Source organism: Mustelus asterias, chromosome 16, assembly GCF_964213995.1.
Source record: "Mustelus asterias chromosome 16, sMusAst1.hap1.1, whole genome shotgun sequence".
NCBI classification, from domain to species: Eukaryota; Metazoa; Chordata; class Chondrichthyes; order Carcharhiniformes; family Triakidae; genus Mustelus; species Mustelus asterias.
The window spans coordinates 101,264,437-101,281,712 of record NC_135816.1 but is presented as its reverse complement, the minus strand read 5'-3'; the positions used below and the strand labels follow the sequence as shown (position 1 = coordinate 101,281,712).

At 49.8% G+C, this 17,276-nt stretch overlaps 1 protein-coding gene across 1 annotated transcript; it reads left to right on the top strand.

Moving 5' to 3' along the window:
• Positions 1–13,852: 13,852 nt before the first annotated feature.
• LOC144505585 (cystatin-B-like) lies at positions 13,853–16,961 on the top strand. The gene is made up of 3 exons (XM_078231705.1): positions 13,853–13,971; positions 14,703–14,804; positions 16,785–16,961. Exons 1-3 carry the CDS (start codon positions 13,894–13,896, stop codon positions 16,959–16,961), a joined length of 357 nt encoding a protein of 118 aa, XP_078087831.1. The 5' UTR covers positions 13,853–13,893.
• Positions 16,962–17,276: the final 315 nt, after the last annotated feature.

Sequence of the window (17,276 nt, the reverse complement as noted above, 5' to 3'; positions counted from 1 at the left end):
AGAGGTCTGGATAGGGTAGACTCTCAGAGGCTATTTCCAAGGGCTGAAATGGTTGCTACGAGAGGACACAGGTTTAAGGTGCTGGGGGGTAGGTACAGAGGAGATGTCAGGGGTAAGTTTTTCACTCAGAGGGTGGTGGGTGAGTGGAATCGGCTGACGTCGGTGGTGGTGGAGGCAAACTCGTTGGGGTCTTTTAAGAGACTTCTGGATGAGTACATTGGATTTAATGGGATTGAGGGCTATAGATAGGCCTAGAGGTAGGGATATGATCAGTGCAACTTGTGGGCCGAAGGGCCTGTTTGTGCTGTGGCTTTCTATGTTCTATGTTCTATCTGTAGAATTTTGCTTTCAACTCGGATCAGCTGCCTGAGCTGCGGCCTGCAGGACTGGGGTAGGAGAGCAGCTCTGGATCATATTTCATTGTGTCCACATTCCGGGGCAGCTCCAGGATTCATCCCGAAGGCAGTGATTGAAGCAGGACCCTGGGCTGATGGAGTTTCGCTTGGTTGATTCAATTGGGCGGGATTCTCTGTCTGCACTCACCGGAAAACCAGAGATTCCCATCTGACTTCAATGGACCTTTACATGGTCTGCTCCCCTCCCGCCCTGCGAGAATTCCAGTGGTGAGTGGGATGGGAGAATTAATATCTCACACTTCCAACACCTCTGGAGTGTGAATGGCAGCAATAGCTGAGCTGATTTGCTAAGATTTTTAGCACAAGGTCTGACAGGTGTTGAGTGTTCAGATTTGTCGAGCAGAGCTGTGACAGTGCCTGAATGTGTAAAGGAAGGTCGGAGCATGGGGACTGGAGGAAATCCTCCCCCTGTGCAGTTTCTCAGGTGCTTCCACAGTCTCCACTGTTACAGCGCTGTAATATTGTGGGCGAAATAGAGGTGAATATCCACTTGTCAGTGACAAACTCACCAATTTATTTTGAAGATTGGGGCATGGTCCGACGCTGCCACCGTCCCAGTATTTTCAGATCGACACAGACACAGGATCACAACACCAATGTTAAGGTGAAAATGTGTAACTTTAATGCATGATGTGGAGATGCCGGCGTTGGACTGGGGTAAACACAGTAAGGAGTCAAGCTGTAAAGACTCGCATTCCAATCATTACTCATTATTCTGTAAATTGAGTTTGTGTCTTTATATGCCCTGTTTGCTGTTGATGAGCAGATCTCCCACTCACCTGACGAAGGAGCAGCGCTCCGAAAGCGAGTGGCGTTTGCTACCAAATGAACCTGTTGGACTTTAACCTGGTGTTGTACGACTCCTTACCAACTTTAATGCAGCCACCAACACAACAATCCAACACACAGAGACCAGGTACGGCACGGTAGCACAGTGGTTAGCACTGCTGCTTCACAGCTCCAGGGACCTGGGTTCGATTCCCAGCTTGGGTCACTGTCTGTGTGGAGTTTGCACATTCTGTGTCTGCGTGGGTTTCCTCCGGGTGCTCCGGTTTCCTCCCACAGTCCAAAGATGTGCGGGTTAGGTTGATTGGCCATGCTAAAATTGCCCCTTAGTGTCCTGGGATGCGTAGGTTAGAGGGATTAGTGGGTAAAAGATGTAGGGATATGGGGGTAGGGCCTGGGTGGGATTGTGGTCGGTGCAGACTCGATGGGCCGAATGGCCTCTTTCTGTGCTGTAAGGTTTCTAAGATTCTAAGGTCACTGCACTCGCTCCCAGCCACCAGAGGGTGTCAAACAATAGTGAGCTCGGTTCCTGAGATGTGGGTCCCCCAAAGTGTGCTGTATTCTGAATTTACACGGCATATCTGTTCCAGGTAATTGTGACATGCTCCAAGTGAAGGGTGGGTCTCCCTTTGGGAGTTTGTGTTTTGTGGGTGGATTCAGTAGCTGCTGAATGCCTATTGGGTGGTGATTATTGATTATATCATGTTGAGTCAGCAGTGGGAAAGTGTATAAAAACCTCACTCTCACACCGAGAAACTATCGTTTGATTTCACTGCTGCTCATCGCACTGAAATCTGACAACAGAAACACAGCCGCTGACACCATGAGCAAGATTGTGCTGTACGACCAGCCAGATTGCAAAGGCAACTGGAAGGAGTTGACAGACAGTGTCTCCAATCTCGAGTGTGTGAGTTTCTCTCAAACTGCTCGCTCCCTGAAGGTGGAGGGGAAACACTGGGTTGCTTACAAAGACAACGACCTCAAAGGGGATTTCATGGTTTATGGGCCAGGTGAACACAACCACCTTGGCTCCATGGACAGCAAGATTGTGTCAGTGCGCCTTGTGAAGGAGGAATTAGGAAATCCTGACATTGTTCTATATGAAGATGCCCATTTCGAGGGTGAATCTCGAAACATCATTGTACTCGTTGATGATCTCAAGATAGCTGGGTTCAAAAATCCGGTCTCATCCCATAAGGTGAAGCAAGGTGTGTGGATTCTGTACGCAGACCTCCATTTGAAAGGGAGACGCATGATTACATTTAAGGATGAGAACTGTCCCGACCACAGGCAGTTCCACTGGAATGACAAACTCTCTTCCCTCAAACCCTTACTGAATCGTGATCATGAAGTGTGAATGCTTCAACTTGCGAAGAGTTTGAGCTGGTCTATCCCAGGCTGATCCGCTTTGACTGCTGCCCACCCTCTGGAGATAGACTGTCCTCCCTGTAATAACCGCACTGTCTGTAAGAGAGAGAGAGCCTGCACCGAAAATCTGTACTCAAATAACCAGCCGCTCCCAGCAAACTGATTTCAAATCCATGTCACCCTGAAAAAGCGAATGCTTGTTGTTCCTCGGTGCAAGATTAATTATATTCCTCTGTTCTTATGTTCTGTACCGCTGCTTTGAACTGTCACTAAATAACCAATCAAATAAAATTCAAATGCTGCGAACTTATTGGCAATGTTTCTGTTTGTTAGTCTCCAATTTCCTGGAAATCTTTGTTTGTTTAAAGTAACAGGAAATTTATGATTAAAAGCTCTGATAGTTTTTGCAGTGACAGAGTATCTTTAATAACCAGATACAGGTGAGAGTCAAAGATGAAGAATTAAATCCGGGAACAGGATCCTCACTCTCTGAGCTGATGAAGCTCATTCCAGAGACATTGAGCCACAAGACTGGTCTCTCTAACATGATCCTCTTTCTAAATTATGTTTTATCTGAACACCAACATTTAAACTAACTTCCTCCGGACCCAAGCAGAAGGATTGTTTCAAAGTGGTGCTGGAATCTGAGGTGAGATTTAATGGAGGGTTTAAAATGAGAAAGGATTTTGTTGAATGGGGAAAGATTGGGTTTGTTAATTGTGAGAAGAAGTCATCAATTATAAACTTGTCATTGTGAGTGAGGAGAGACATGGGGAGAGTGGTCTCCTCCACCCTGACCTCCAACAATAAGTGCCAGGATTTCAGGGATTTTCTCACCCATTGGGAACATCTGACCAGCTGCCTCTCCCCTCCTCGCCTTGCCTCGCTCACAGGACTAAACTTTCTCCACTGCTCCCACTGCCCAGGCCCTGAATTTACATCTTCGTCCAGTTTCTCTCCCATCTTCCCTTCATGCCCTCCCTCAGCATCTACTGAACACGCACTGCCACAGAGCACCCACTGAGCAGCCACTGTCACTGAGATCCCACTGAGCAGCCACTGTCACTGAGAACCCACTGAGCAGCCACTGTCACTGAGCACCTACTGTTACTGTCTGTGTAAAAAAATTTTGAACTTCCACCTCTCCCCTTTGGTGAGTGCCCTCGAGTATTGGACATTTCAACTCTGGGAAAACATTCCTGAACCTTCTCTGAGCTGCTTCCAATGCAATACATCCCCCCTTAAATAAACAGACCAGAACTGTGCAGCATTCTCAGTATGGTCTCAACAATACACCTTGTACAGTTGCAGCAAGACTTCCCTACCTTTCTACCCCCTTGAATTAAAGGTCCAAATGTCAGTTTGGCTTCCATTTTATTTGCTGCACCTTCATGCTAACTTTTTGTGTTTCATGAAGGGGACACTCAGATGTTTCTGAATATCATTGTTTTGCAGTCTACCCCCCAAATCCCCCCTCACCTCCTGACAAAACCCCCCAACCACCCAAAATCACCCTAACCCTAACTACCTCCCCCACCTCGCCAGCCACCTGACCATCCTCTCCGCCCCATGACAACACCCCCACATCTGACCACCTGATTACCCCTTTAATTCGCAACTTCTCCAACCTTACTGCTCCCCATCCCCTGAATTTCCCCCACCCCTCAAAACCCCGACCATACCAACGACCCCCCAACCACCCCATCAAGCCCTGTCCCCGACTGCCCACCACATCCCCAACCTCTGACTACCACCCACCCTGCGACCATTAAACTATCTCCCACTCCCCCATCTCCCTGACCACCTACCACTGTACCTGATTACCCCACTACCCACCCACTCCCTGACCATCCCACTAATTCTCTCACAACTCCAACACCTGCCCCATCCCCTGTGTCACCCAATTACCCCATCTGACTGTCACAGTTCCGCCAACCACCCCCACTAATCCACAACCCCCCACCACGACCACCGGACAACTCCACTTAACTACCCCAATCACTCCAGTAACTCTCCACCCCCACTCTGAACACTCAACCACCCCCACTCCCCAATTACTCCCCAACCACCTCCGACCGGCACAACCTCCAGACCCTCCATCCAGAGAAATGACTCCCCTGACCTATCCCACTCACTGACCTTACACACTCACCTTATCTCCTGATGGAGGCCTTTCAACTTCCTGGTCAGTGCCTTAAAAAAGGGGGACATATCTTCACGTCCCCCAGAGATCCTGCACTGCACTGAAGGGACCCCTGAGGCTGATGGTCTGCACAGCTCTCACTTGGCCTTTGTTACAAGAAATGTCCAGCTCAGTCTCGGGTACGTGAAAAGGAGTTGAACGGCAAACTGACAGTGATTACCACTCCAAGGTAGATTTGGCCACCTGTTTTCTGGTGTTCGGCCAGTATTTTATCTTGGCTATTATAGCACTGTAAGCTTTCATCTGCTGCAGTAAAATTTCAAGTGGCACTTTATGTAACGCCTTCTGGAAATCCAAATACACCACATCTACTGGTTCCCCTTTATTCATCCTGCTTGTTACATCCTCCTGAAAGGACTCCCCATATTTTAAAGGTGGGGAATGAATCCCACCTCTGTTTAAAAGTTGGATAAATAACCACAATCAATTTCAAACCTTTCACTCCAGGTCTTGTTGGGAATATCACCGCCTCTTCAAGTATTGATCCTGCACTCGATGCCCCAGAAAAAAAAACTCAGATTGAAAGCCAAACAGTGCACTGGGCAGAAAATGTGCATACCGACCGAGTTTCTCACTGGCTGTTTGCTCATGTCAGCCATGGATTGTCACTGATGTTGTGATCCCTTGTTTCCTGAGTCTACAGTCTGTGTGTCGTTGTCTGTGAGACAGTGGCCTGAATTTCACATTTCCCCAGTAAGGGTGTTTAAGGAGAGAGACTGAGAATGAAATTGAAGGAATGGATTCCCTCTGGCTTCTCGCCCACCCCTACCTCACATCAATTTTGCTCCTTACCCTTTCTCCAAATTGTGATCTTTCAGTGGTCAATTACCTGCCGATTTCGGGCATTTTTACACCCAACCCTCAATGTTTGGACTGATGGGAGGATTTACCTGGCCTAAAAATGAACAGGCTTAGATCTCAGGCAAGAAGGAGAGGTGGGGTTGGGGGGCAGGGGGTGGAGTGGGGAAGATATGAATCCTTCAGATTCCCCAATTTGGTCACACTCCAATAATGTTCCGTAGCTGCCGGACCTCCCTACCCACCCCCGATCTCTCTCCCCAAAGCTTCAATCGGCCACCTAACCCCTTCCCCGAGGTCCTCTTTGCCCTCCCCACCCTGACGCACCTAAACCCTACCTTGCCACATGGCCCAGGGTTCTGGTATGTTCTGCTGCCTCTTCTGTCCCTATTGGCTATTGTGACTTCAGGGACTCGAGAACTTTCCACCAGTCAGCGCCAGCAGAGCTCTAATGCAGTGAGGGGCAGAAGTTCTGCCTGCAGCGAATTACTGCTCACTGGACAGTGGAATGGCTGTGGGGAAGATATAATTTGATTTGATTTATTGTTGTCACATGTATTAGTATACAGTGAAAAAGTATTCTTTCTTGCGCGTTATACAGACGAGTACAGAACGAAGTGTTGCAGTCATAACTATGGTGTAGAGAAAGTGAATTAGAGCATTGTGAGAGAGTTTAAAAGAGTTAGAATAAAGATTTAGAAGCGTAGAACAAGAGTAAAAGATAGAATTAGAAGGTATGCTAGGCACAGCTTGCAAGAAGTCACGTTGCTCCGGTGCCATCTTGAATGGGGTTCACAATGTGTCCACCATCTCTTCAATGGGAAGGGAAAGTCCATCATGAATGAGATACTTCTTGTGCCAGTAGAAATATACACATGGTTTAAGACACCAGCATGGCTGCAGGTCATGGAATCATAGAATCCCCACAGTGCAGAAGGTGGCCATTCGGCCCATCAAGCTGTACAAACTCTCTGAAAGAGCATCTTATCCTAGCCCACATCCCTGGCCCTATCTCTGTACCCGCTTATTTACCATGACCCAAATGTATTAGGAGACAGGAACACCTGGAGGAAACCCATGCAGACACAGAGAGGACATGCAAACTCCACACAGACAGTCACCCAAGGCTAGAATCGAACCTGGGTCCCTGGTGCTGTGAGGCAGCAGTGCGAACCACTGTGCCACCCAATGTTTGGTGCCCATTCTCTGTTCTGGGCCTCTTTGTAATCAGATTTAATAAGTGCAAACTTACACTGTGGAGGAACACATTAAACATTCTCATGGCGCTCTGGTGCCACAGAAGCCGGTTTGAAAATAACTGCTCTAAACTGCAATCCAGCTCTGTCTCTCTCTGTACCACTTGAAGAGGTTCTTAGTCTGGGAGTTGCAAACTGAATTTATTCACTGAAATATCCGTGCTCCAGACAGAATGCAAGAAAATACTGGTTCTGCCCTGAAAGGATTATATTTGAACTGGCAATCAGTTATAGTGCCCATTCCTAAACATAATTGCTGCCCTGTGCCCAAACTCTCCTCAGCGACACCACCACTGGAACCCAACCTCCCTGCTGGGCAGATTCACTGACCACCTCAGAATGCTAGTGCCATTCAGGTGCTGGGAGTCTTGAGTTAAATACAACATTTATGCATCAGAAACACTGATAGCCACTTCTGGTCTTCTCCTAATTGTTTCTTCCATTAAATAACAGAATAATTGATATAACTGGATACTTCAGAGCATTCTTGATCTGCTCTCTGAACTTAGACTGTGTCACTCCATAAATAAAAGTGTTTGTGCAGCAATTATTGTTCTGTAGCATGTATGCAACTTGTTCAAATAGATAAGGAGAATCACCATCGAGGTGATGTGTAACATCACAGAAATATAAAACATAAGGAAACCACAACATTATGAAGCTGCCGGAAATGGTGAAGAGTAAAATCACAGACTTCCTTCTGCTCTCCATCTCTGGATCACTGCGAGTCTCTCCCTTACTCTGACCCCCTCAGTCCTGTCCGGGCCCGACTGGCCACTAAAATGTGTCTGACTGCCAGAGCATTAAGCAACAGGATGAATGCAAATGCAGGCAATGGTGTTAAAATCATATTAAGCCAGTCAAATGCTACATTTCCAGCTGATTAAAATCGCTTGGATTTTCAGAGCAGAACCATGATACATTGCCAACCCTCTCTCAGATAGAGGCCTTCGCGCTGATACAGGCCCTCGTGCTGATACGGGCCCTCGCGCTGATACGGGCCCTCACGCTGATACAGTCAATCACACTTATACAGTCAGTCACACTTATACAGTCAGTCAGTCACACTTATACAGTCAGTCACACTTTTAAAGTCAGTCAGATTGATACAACTCCTAACGCTGATGCAGCCCCCTGCACTCCTGCAGCCCCCCCTCCCTCCTGCAGCCCCCCCTCCCTCCTGCAGCCACCCCCGCACTCCTGCAGCCCCCCGCACTCCAGCAGCCCCCCGCACTCCAGCAGCCCCCCGCACTCCTGCAGCCCCCCGCACTCCTGCAGCCCCCCGCACTCCTGCAGCCCCCCGCACTCCTGCAGCCCCCCGCACTCCTGCAGCCCCCCCGCACTCCTGCAGCCCCCCCTCCCTCCTGCAGCCACCCCCGCACTCCTGCAGCCCCCCGCACTCCAGCAGCCCCCCGCACTCCAGCAGCCCCCCGCACTCCTGCAGCCCCCCGCACTCCTGCAGCCCCCCGCACTCCTGCAGCCCCCCTGCACTCCTGCAGCCCCCCTGCACTCCTGCAGCCCCCCTGCAACCCCCCCGGCACTCCCGCAGCCCCCCCGCACTCCCGCAGCCCCCCCGCACTCCCGCAGCCCCCCCGCACTCCCCCCGCACTCCCGCAGCCCCCCCGCACTCCCGCAGCCCCCCGCACCCCTGCAGCCCCCTGCACTCCTGCAGCCCCCCGCACTCCCGCAGCCCCCCGCACTCCCGCAGCCCCCCCGCACTCCCGCAGCCCCCCCGCACTCCCGCAGCCCCCCCGCACTCCCGCAGCCCCCCCGCACTCCCGCAGCCCCCCGCACTCCCGCAGCCCCCCCGCACTCCCGCAGCCCCCCCGCACTCCCGCAGCCCCCCCGCACTCCCGCAGCCCCCCCGCACTCCCGCAGCCCCCCCGCACTCCCGCAGCCCCCCCGCACTCCCGCAGCCCCCCGCACTCCCGCAGCCCCCCGCACTCCTGCAGCCCCTCATTCTAAGACAGTCCCAGATTTGAAAGCAGCCCCTCACAGTAATACAGTCCATCACTGTAATACATCCCTCACTCGGAAACAGCCCTCACACTCCGATGCAGCCCCGCACTCCGATGCAGCAAACTCGCTCCGATACTGCCCCTCGCTCCGATACTGCCCCTCACTCCGGTACAGCCCATCGCACTGATACAGCCCCTCACACTGATACAGCCCCTCACACTGATACAGCCCCTCAGAGAGAGAGAGAGATGGAGAAGAAAACCAGGCAGAAAGACAGTGAGTGACAGAGAGAAAAAAAGATAGAGGGAAAGAGAGTGAAGGGAAGAAAGGCTCAAGAGAGAGAGTGAGAGAGAGCAAGAGGGATAGTGAAATAGGGAGAGTAATACAAAAGGGACAGAGATCAAGAAAGAGAGAGAAGGGAGTGAAAGAGAGGGGAAGTGGAGAGGCAAGTCAGACGCCAGAATGTTACAGACGTTCGCGCGGGTGGGATTTTCCCATCCCACTGCAGTGAACAGAGATTTTACCGGGCGCCAAATTCTCCGGCTTCGCTGCACCGGGAGCGTGGCATGAACGGCAGGTAAGATTGCGCCCACAGAGTGAGAGGGAGGGTCTACAGTGATGGGGTGAAATAAATTGAGGAGGAGAGAAAAGACATTGAGAGTGTAGAGAGAGTAAGAGACAGGGAAAGAAGATAGAGAGGTGAGGAGTTGGAGAGAGGGGTAGGGAGAGTAAGTAAGGGAGAGGGGAAAGGAGGGGAGAGGGAGGGAAGGTGAAGGTTGTCATGGCACACGGTTATGATACCACAAACTTTTCGAAAGCAGGGACTGATAAAGTAAATGTAGACCAAATGTTTCCTCTTATGGGACAATCTAGAACAAGAGGTCACAGGTATAGATTGAGAGGCGGCAGAGTTAAACCTGAGATGACGAGGAGCTACTTCTCACTGGAACTCATTGCCCCGCAGCGGGGAGTCTGAATCGTTGAACGGTTTCAAGGAGGAGATTTTTTCTAATAAAAAATGGGATAAGGGGAACAGGTGGGGAGATGGATTTGAGACCAGGGAGAGGTCAGCCATGATCTGATTGAATGGCGACGCAGGCTCAAAGGGCTGAAATGCGTACTTCGGCTCCTAATTCCTGTGTTCCTATGGATTTGAGTAGGTCAGTGTATGTGTATGTGAGCGTGTGTGTGTAAATGTGTGATTCTGTGTGTGTTGGCCTGAATGTGTTTGTGAGTGTGAATATATTTGTGTGAATGTGTGTGTGTGTGAGAGACTATATGTGCGAGTTTGTGTGTGTGAATAAAGAACAAAGAACAATACAGCACAGGAACAGGCCCTTCGGCCCTCCAAGCCCACGCCACTCCCTGGTCCAAACGAGACCATTCTTTTGTATCCCTCCATTCCCACTCCGTTCATATGGCTATCTAGATAAGTCTTAAACGTTCCCAGTGTGTCCGCCTCTACCACCTTGCCCGGCAGCGCATTCCAGGCCCCCACCACCCTCTGCGTAAAATACGTCCTTCTGATATCCGTGTTAAATCTCCCCCCGCTCACCTTGAACCTATGACCCCTCGTGAACGTCACCACCGACCTGAGAAAAAGCTTCCCACCGTTCATCCTATCTATGCCTTTCATAATTTTATACACCTCTATTAGGTCACCCCTCATCCTCCGTCTTTCCAGTGAGAACAACCCCAGTTTACCCAATCTCTCCTCATAACTAAGCTCTTCCATACCAGGCAACATCCTGGTAAACCTCCTCTGCACTCTCTCTAAAGCCTCCACGTCCTTCTGGTAGTGTGGCGACCAGAACTGGGCACAGTATTCCAAATGCGGCCGAACCAACGTTCTATACAACTGCAACATCAGACCCCAACTTTTATACTCTATGCCCCGTCCTATAAAAGCAAGCATGCCATATGCCTTCTTCACTACCTTCTCCACCTGTGATGTCACCTTCAAGGATACGCGTGCGCATATCTGCATGTGTGTGCTTGCCTGAATGCGTGTGAGTATGTGTGCGCGTGTGCGTGCGTGCATGTGCGTGCGTGCGCTTGAATGCATGAATGTGTGTGTGTGTGGGCGGTACAGGAGTACAGTGTTAGCACTGCTGCCTCATAGCACCAGGGACCCAGGTTCAATTCCTGGTTTGGGTCACTGTGCGAAGTTTGCATGTTCTTCCCGTGTCTGCGTGGGTTTTCTCTGGTTTCGTCCCACAATCCGAAAGACATGCCGGTTAGGTACATTGGCTATGCCAGGTTCTTCCTCAGTGGGCGGAGAAGTGGCAGATGGACTTCAACCCAGATAAATGTGTCGTGGTCCATTTTGGCAGGTCAAATGGGATGAAGGAGTACTATATAAAGGGAAAGACTCAGTACTGTAGAGGATCAGAAGGACCTTGGGGTCCGGGTCCATAGGACTCTAAAATCGGCCCCGCAGGTGGAGGAGGTGGTTAAGAAGGCGTATGGTGTGCTGGCCTTTATCAATCGAGGGATTGAGTTTCGGAGTCCGGGGGTAATGATGCCGCTATATAAGACCCTTGTCAGACCCCACTTGGAGTACTGTGCTCAGTTCTGGTCACCTCATTGCAGGAAGGATGTGGAAAAGATTGAAAGGGTGCAGAGGAGATTGACAAGGATGTTGCCTGGATTGAGTGGCATGCCTTATGAGGATAGGCTGAGGGAGCTCGGTCTTTTCTCCTTGGAGAGACGTAGGATGAGAGGAGACCTAATAGAGGTATACAAGATGTTGAGAAGCATAGATCGGGTGGACTCTCAGAGGCTTTTTCCCAGGGTGGAAATGGCAGCTACAAGAGGACACAGCTTTAAGGTGCTGGGGTGTAGGTACAGGGGAGATGTTAGAGGGAAGTTTTTCACACAGAGGGTGGTGGGCGAGTGGAATTGGCTGCCATCAGTGGTGGTGGAGGCAAACTCAATAGGGTCTTTTAAGAGACTCCTGGATGAGTACATGGGACTTAATAGGATGGAGGGTTAGAGATAGACCTAAAAGGTAGGGATATGTTCGGCACAACTTGTGGGGCCGAAGGGCCTGTTTTGTGCTGTAGTTTTCTCTGTTTCTATGTTTACCCGAACAGGCGCTGGAATGTGGCAGCGAGGAGAATTTTCAGAGTAACTTCATTGCAGTGTTAATGTAAGCCTACTTGTGACACTAATAAATAATAAATAAACTGTATGTGTTTGTCTGAATGTCTGATTCTCTTTCAGAGAGGCGGTGCAGACTTGATAGGCCGGATGGCCTCTTTCTGCACTTGAGGGATTCTATTGTTTTGTGTGTGTGTGTGTGAATGCGTTTTTCCTGAATGTATGTGTGAAGTGTGTTTTTGTGTTAATATATGTGTGTGTGTGTGTGTGTGTGTGTGTGACTGTGTAGTAGGTTTGTGTGTGCATGTGTGATTGTGTGTGTGCAAGAATCTGTGTGTGTGTGAATGTGTTTTCCCTGAATTAGAAAATTACAGCACAGGAACAGGCCCTTCGGCCCTCCAAGAATGTGTGATTTTGTGTTAATATACATGTGTATGTGTGTGGCTTTGTGAGGTTTGTGTGTGTGCATATGTGAATGTGTGTGTATGAGAATCTGTATGTGTGCGCACATGTGTGAATGTGTTTTTCCTGAATGTGTGTGAATGTACGTTTTTGTGTTAATGTGTGTGTGTGTGTAGGTTTGAGTGTGCATGTGATTGTGTGTGTCTGAGAATCTGTATGTGTGAATGTGTTTTTCCTGAATGTGTGTGTGAATGTGTGTGAGAGAATCTGTGTGTGTGTGTGTGAGACTATGTGAGTAGATTTGTATATGTGTATATGTGGATGTGTGTGTGAGATAATCTGTGCGTGTGTGTATATATGTGTGTGTGTGTGTGTGTTTGAGAGTGAGTTGGGGCATTTTCAAAGATTATACTTTCATATTTCACACTGTATGTTAATAAATTTTGCCTTTCGACTTGACAAGAATGGTTTTATAACAAATTGTGAATTTTGAAACCTGGGCATTGAGTATTCAGAGATGACAAGGTAAAGTATTTATTTGGCTGTATAACAAGCTGGAAAAGTATTTCAAATATATGTTGTGACCCATGGAGTAGTTCGCTCCTCCCATTTCGATTATAAGAAAACGGAGGAGGATGGGGAGTGGAGAGAGGGAGAGAAAAAGAGAGAGAGCACGGTGAAGAAGGTGGGAGAGACAGGGGAAGAGAGAGGGGGAGAAGAGGAGTGGGAGAGAGGGGCAGGAGACAGCAGGACGGAGAGGGAGGCAATAGACGGAGAGGAGTGGGAGAGAGGGTCTGTCAGAGTAAGAGGAAGGAAAGAGGAGGTGCCAAGAGAGAGGGGGAGAGAAAGCGCAGTAGACGAGGTGGGTGGGGGAGGGGACCAAGAGGAGGGGGATGGGGGGGCTGAGAGAGGGAGAAGAGGTGAAGAGAGGGTGCCAAGCGAGACGAAGGAGGGAAGAGGGGGGTGCCAAGAGAAAGGGAATGGAGGTGAGAGGGGTCTAAGGGACAGGAGGGGGAAAGAGGGAGTTGAGACAGTCGAGGAGGGGAGAGTGTGGTGCCAAGATAGAGGGAGAGGAGGAAGAGAGAGGGAGGAGGAAGAGAGAGGTAGAGGAGGGGAGAGTGTGGTGCCAAGATAGAGGGAGAGGAGGAAGAGAGAGGAAGGAGGAAGAGAGTGGTAGAGGAGGGGCAAGGGGACCGAAAGGAGGGAGAGAGAGAGGGGCGTAGTAAAGAGGGATCAAGCGGGAAGAGAGGAAGAGTGCAGAAGAAAGGAAGGGGGAAAAGGGAAAAAGTGAGGGAGGATCAGAAATGGGGAGAAGGGGAGAGTGGACGAGTGAGGAGGAGAGAGTGAGCGATGCAGGATTTCGAGTGAGTAAAGCAGGGAGTGAGGCAGCAGCAAACATGAATTAGCACCACCCAACCATCCCAGCTCAGCATTGAACAAAGACCGAGAGACTGAGGGTGGAGCCAGACCAAAAGAGAGATTTCCTTCACGAATAGAAACATCACTGAGGGGTGGAGCAAAGAGGGAGCAAACTCTAAAAATGCAGAACACTCTGCAGAGGGAACGAGAGAGCCAGAAAGAGGGGGAACCAGAGACAGTAACAATGGCAACACAGGAAGTAGTGGGTGGTTTGGTCAAGCTTTCGGCAGTCAGTTGTGAAATTCAGGCCATTGTCAGATCAGTAAGTGTTTAACTTTCAATATCCCCTTTATTACCTCAACGAACGAACGAACGCGCGCACACAGCACTGTCCCTCTGACAGTGCGGCACTCCCTCAGTACTGAGCCTCTGACAATGCAGCACTCCCTCAGTACTGAGCCTCTGACAGTGCAGCACTCGCTCAGTCCTGACCCTCTGACAGTGCGACACTCCCTCAGTACTGACCCTCTGACAGTGCGGCACTCCCTCAGTACTGACCCTCTGACAGTGCGGCACTCCCTCAGTACTGACCCTCTGACAGTGTGGCACTCCCTCAGTACTGACCCTCTGACAGTGCGGCGCTCCCTCAGTACTGACCCTCTGACAGTGCAGCACTCCCTCAGTACTGACCCTCTGACAGTGCGGCGCTCCCTCCGTACTGACCCTCTGACAGTGCGGCACTCCCTCTGTACTGACCCTCTGACAGTGCGGCGCTCCCTCAGTACTGAGCCTCTGACAGTGCAGCACTCCCTCAGTACTGAGCCTCTGACAGTGCAGCACTCCCTCAGTACTGACCCTCTGACAGTGCGGCGCTCCCTCCGTACTGACCCTCTGACAGTGCGGCATTCCCTCTGTACTGATCCTCTGACAGTGCGGCACTCCCTCAGTACTGACCCTCTGACAGTGCGGCGCTCCCTCAGCACTGACCATCCCATGGTGCGGCACTCCCTGTCATTCCTCACCCTTGTATTTTTATATTGTATCAGTTTCCAGCTCAAGCCTATGGTTGAAGAGATGTTGAATAGATCATTTTCTGTTTTTCATGTAATCTCATATCGCTCACAGTTGGTCGCTGGCCAAAATTACTTTGTGAAGGTACGTCAACAGATATAACATGCATTTATACTGCAGTTTGAAGAAAGGAAAATCACGCAGGATACTCGGCATGTTACTCAGACAGAAAATTTGAGAATGACCGAAAGGAATATCGGACACATTTGGGATAGCTTGTTTAAAAGCAGAAGGTTCAGTAAAATCTTAAGCCATGTTCTCCAGGTTTATGGAGGGTTTTCTAGAGTTTAGAGTACAGGCTGCAGAAGGCATGGCAGACACCATTGGAAATCGGGGATTAGCAAGAAGGCAGGTTTGTGGGAGATCAAGACAAGTGAGGTTTGTGGGAATTTGAGGATGTTACAAAGATAGGGAGCGTTGTAGAGGCTGGAAGAGGTTACAGAGATAGCGAGTGCTGGAGAGGCTGGAAGAGGTTACAGAGAAAAAGAGGATTGTGGGGACTGGAGGAGTAACAGAGATAGGGTTGCAGGGGCTGGAGAGGTTACAGAGATAGGGAGAGTTGCAGGAACTGGAGGAGGTGACAGAGATAAGGAGGGTTGGACGGACTGAGGGAGTTTACAGAGAGGGGGTTTGTAGGATTTGGAGGTTAGATAGGGATAGTTGGAGGGACTGGAGGAGAACAGACTGGGGTTTTGTAGGGGTTGGAGAAGGTTGCAGAGATAGGTAGCACAGAGGGATGGCTGCTCTTTTGAAGGGACAGCTCAGAGGGAGTGCTGCTCTGTCGAAGGGGTAGCACTGAGGGAGGGCTGCTCTGTCGAAGGGGTAACATTAGGGAGTCCTGCTCTGTCAGAGGGGTAGCACTGAGGGAGTGCTGCTCTGTCAGAGGGGTAGCACTGAGGGAGTGCTGCTCTGTCAGAGGGGTAGCACTGAGGGAGTGCTGCTCTGTTGAAGGGATAGCACTGAGAAATTTCTTATGAAAACTATCTCATCGAAGACAGAGGGTGGTGGTGGATGGAAAATTTTCGGACTGGAGGCAGGTTGCTAGCGGAGTGCCACAGGGATCAGTGCTTGGTCCTCTGCTCTTTGTGATTTTTATTAATGACTTAGAGGAGGGAGCTGAAGGGTGGATCAGTAAATTTGCTGATGACACCAAGATTGGTGGAGTAGTGGATGAGGTGGAGGGCTATTGTAGGCTGCAAAGAGACATAGATAGGATGCAAAGCTGGGCTGAAAAATGGCAAATGGAGTTTAACCCTGATAAATGTGAGGTGATTCATTTTGGTAGGACTAATTTAAATGTGGATTACAGGGTCAAAGGTAGGGTTCTGAAGACTGTGGAGGAACAGAGAGATCTTGGAGTCCATATCCACAGATCTCTAAAGGTTGCCACTCAAGTGGATAGAGCTGTGAAGAAGGCCTATAGTGTGTTAGCTTTTATGAACAGGGGGTTGGAGTTTAAGAGCCATGGGGTTATGCTGCAACTGTACAGGACCTTGGTGAGACCACATTCTGAATATTGTGTGCAGTTCTGGTCACCTCACTATAAGAAGGATGTGGAAGCGCTGGAAAGAGTGCAGAGGAGATTTACCAGGATGCTTCCTGGTTTGGAGGGTAGGTCTTATGAGGAAAGGTTGAGGGAGCTAGGGCTGTTCTCTCTGGAGCGGAGGAGGCTGAGGGGAGACTTAATAGAGGTTTATAAAATGATGAAAGGGATAGATAGAGTGAACGTTCAAAGACTATTTCCTCGGTTGGATGGAGCTATCACAAGGGGGCATAACTATAGGGTTCATGGTGGGAGATATAGGAAGGATATCAGAGGTAGGTTCTTTATGCAGAGAGTGGTTGGGGTGTGGAATGGACTGCCTGCAGTGATAGTGGAGTCAGACACTTTAGGAACATTTAAGTGGTTATTGGATAGGCACATAGAGCACACCAGGATGATAGGGAGTGGGATAGCTTGATCTTGGTTTCAGATAAAGCTCGGCACAACATCGTGGGCCAAAGGGCCTGTTCTGTGCTGTACTGTTCTATGTTCTAAAACTGATTGTCTCCCATTTTTTTAAGGTTGTTGTTGGTGATGGTGATGACTACATACATATTCGTGTGCTCGAGCCTCTGCCCCACACTGGTGAACAGCCTTCATTGCACAAAATTGAATCTGACAAGAAACTATTCGATGAGATTTCATATTTCTCGGAAAGCCCACATACCCAGGGTACCACCTGCTCCTCTCTCTGCTGATGCGAAAATGCTCTTTCAGAATAAGTTCTGCATTTCTGCTCCCGGTCACCGTTCTCATAGCAGCTCACCCTTCAGACCCTTGTCCCACCACCGCCTTGAACCTGATAGGCAATTCCATCTCCTTGAGAACATAGCAAAGGTGCTTACCCACCTGCTTAAACATCCACTCCCTCCACCACTGACGTACATTAGCAGCTGTGTGCCCCATTTACAAGATGCACTGCAGCAAATACCAAAGATCCCTCAACACCTTCCAGTCCGTAAACTTCACTCAGGACAAGGGCACCAGACACATGGGAACACCATCACCTGCAA

Excerpts from the sequence above, each read along its gene's own strand:
- LOC144505585 (XM_078231705.1), top strand. The coding sequence starts at position 13,894 with ATGGCAACACAGGAAGTAGTGGGTGGTTTGGTCAAGCTTTCGGCAGTC. Across the intron at positions 13,972-14,702 it reads TTCAGGCCATTGTCAGATCA|CTCAAGCCTATGGTTGAAGA; the intron begins GTAAGTGTTTAA and ends ATCAGTTTCCAG. Across the intron at positions 14,805-16,784 it reads GCCAAAATTACTTTGTGAAG|GTTGTTGTTGGTGATGGTGA; the intron begins GTACGTCAACAG and ends CATTTTTTTAAG.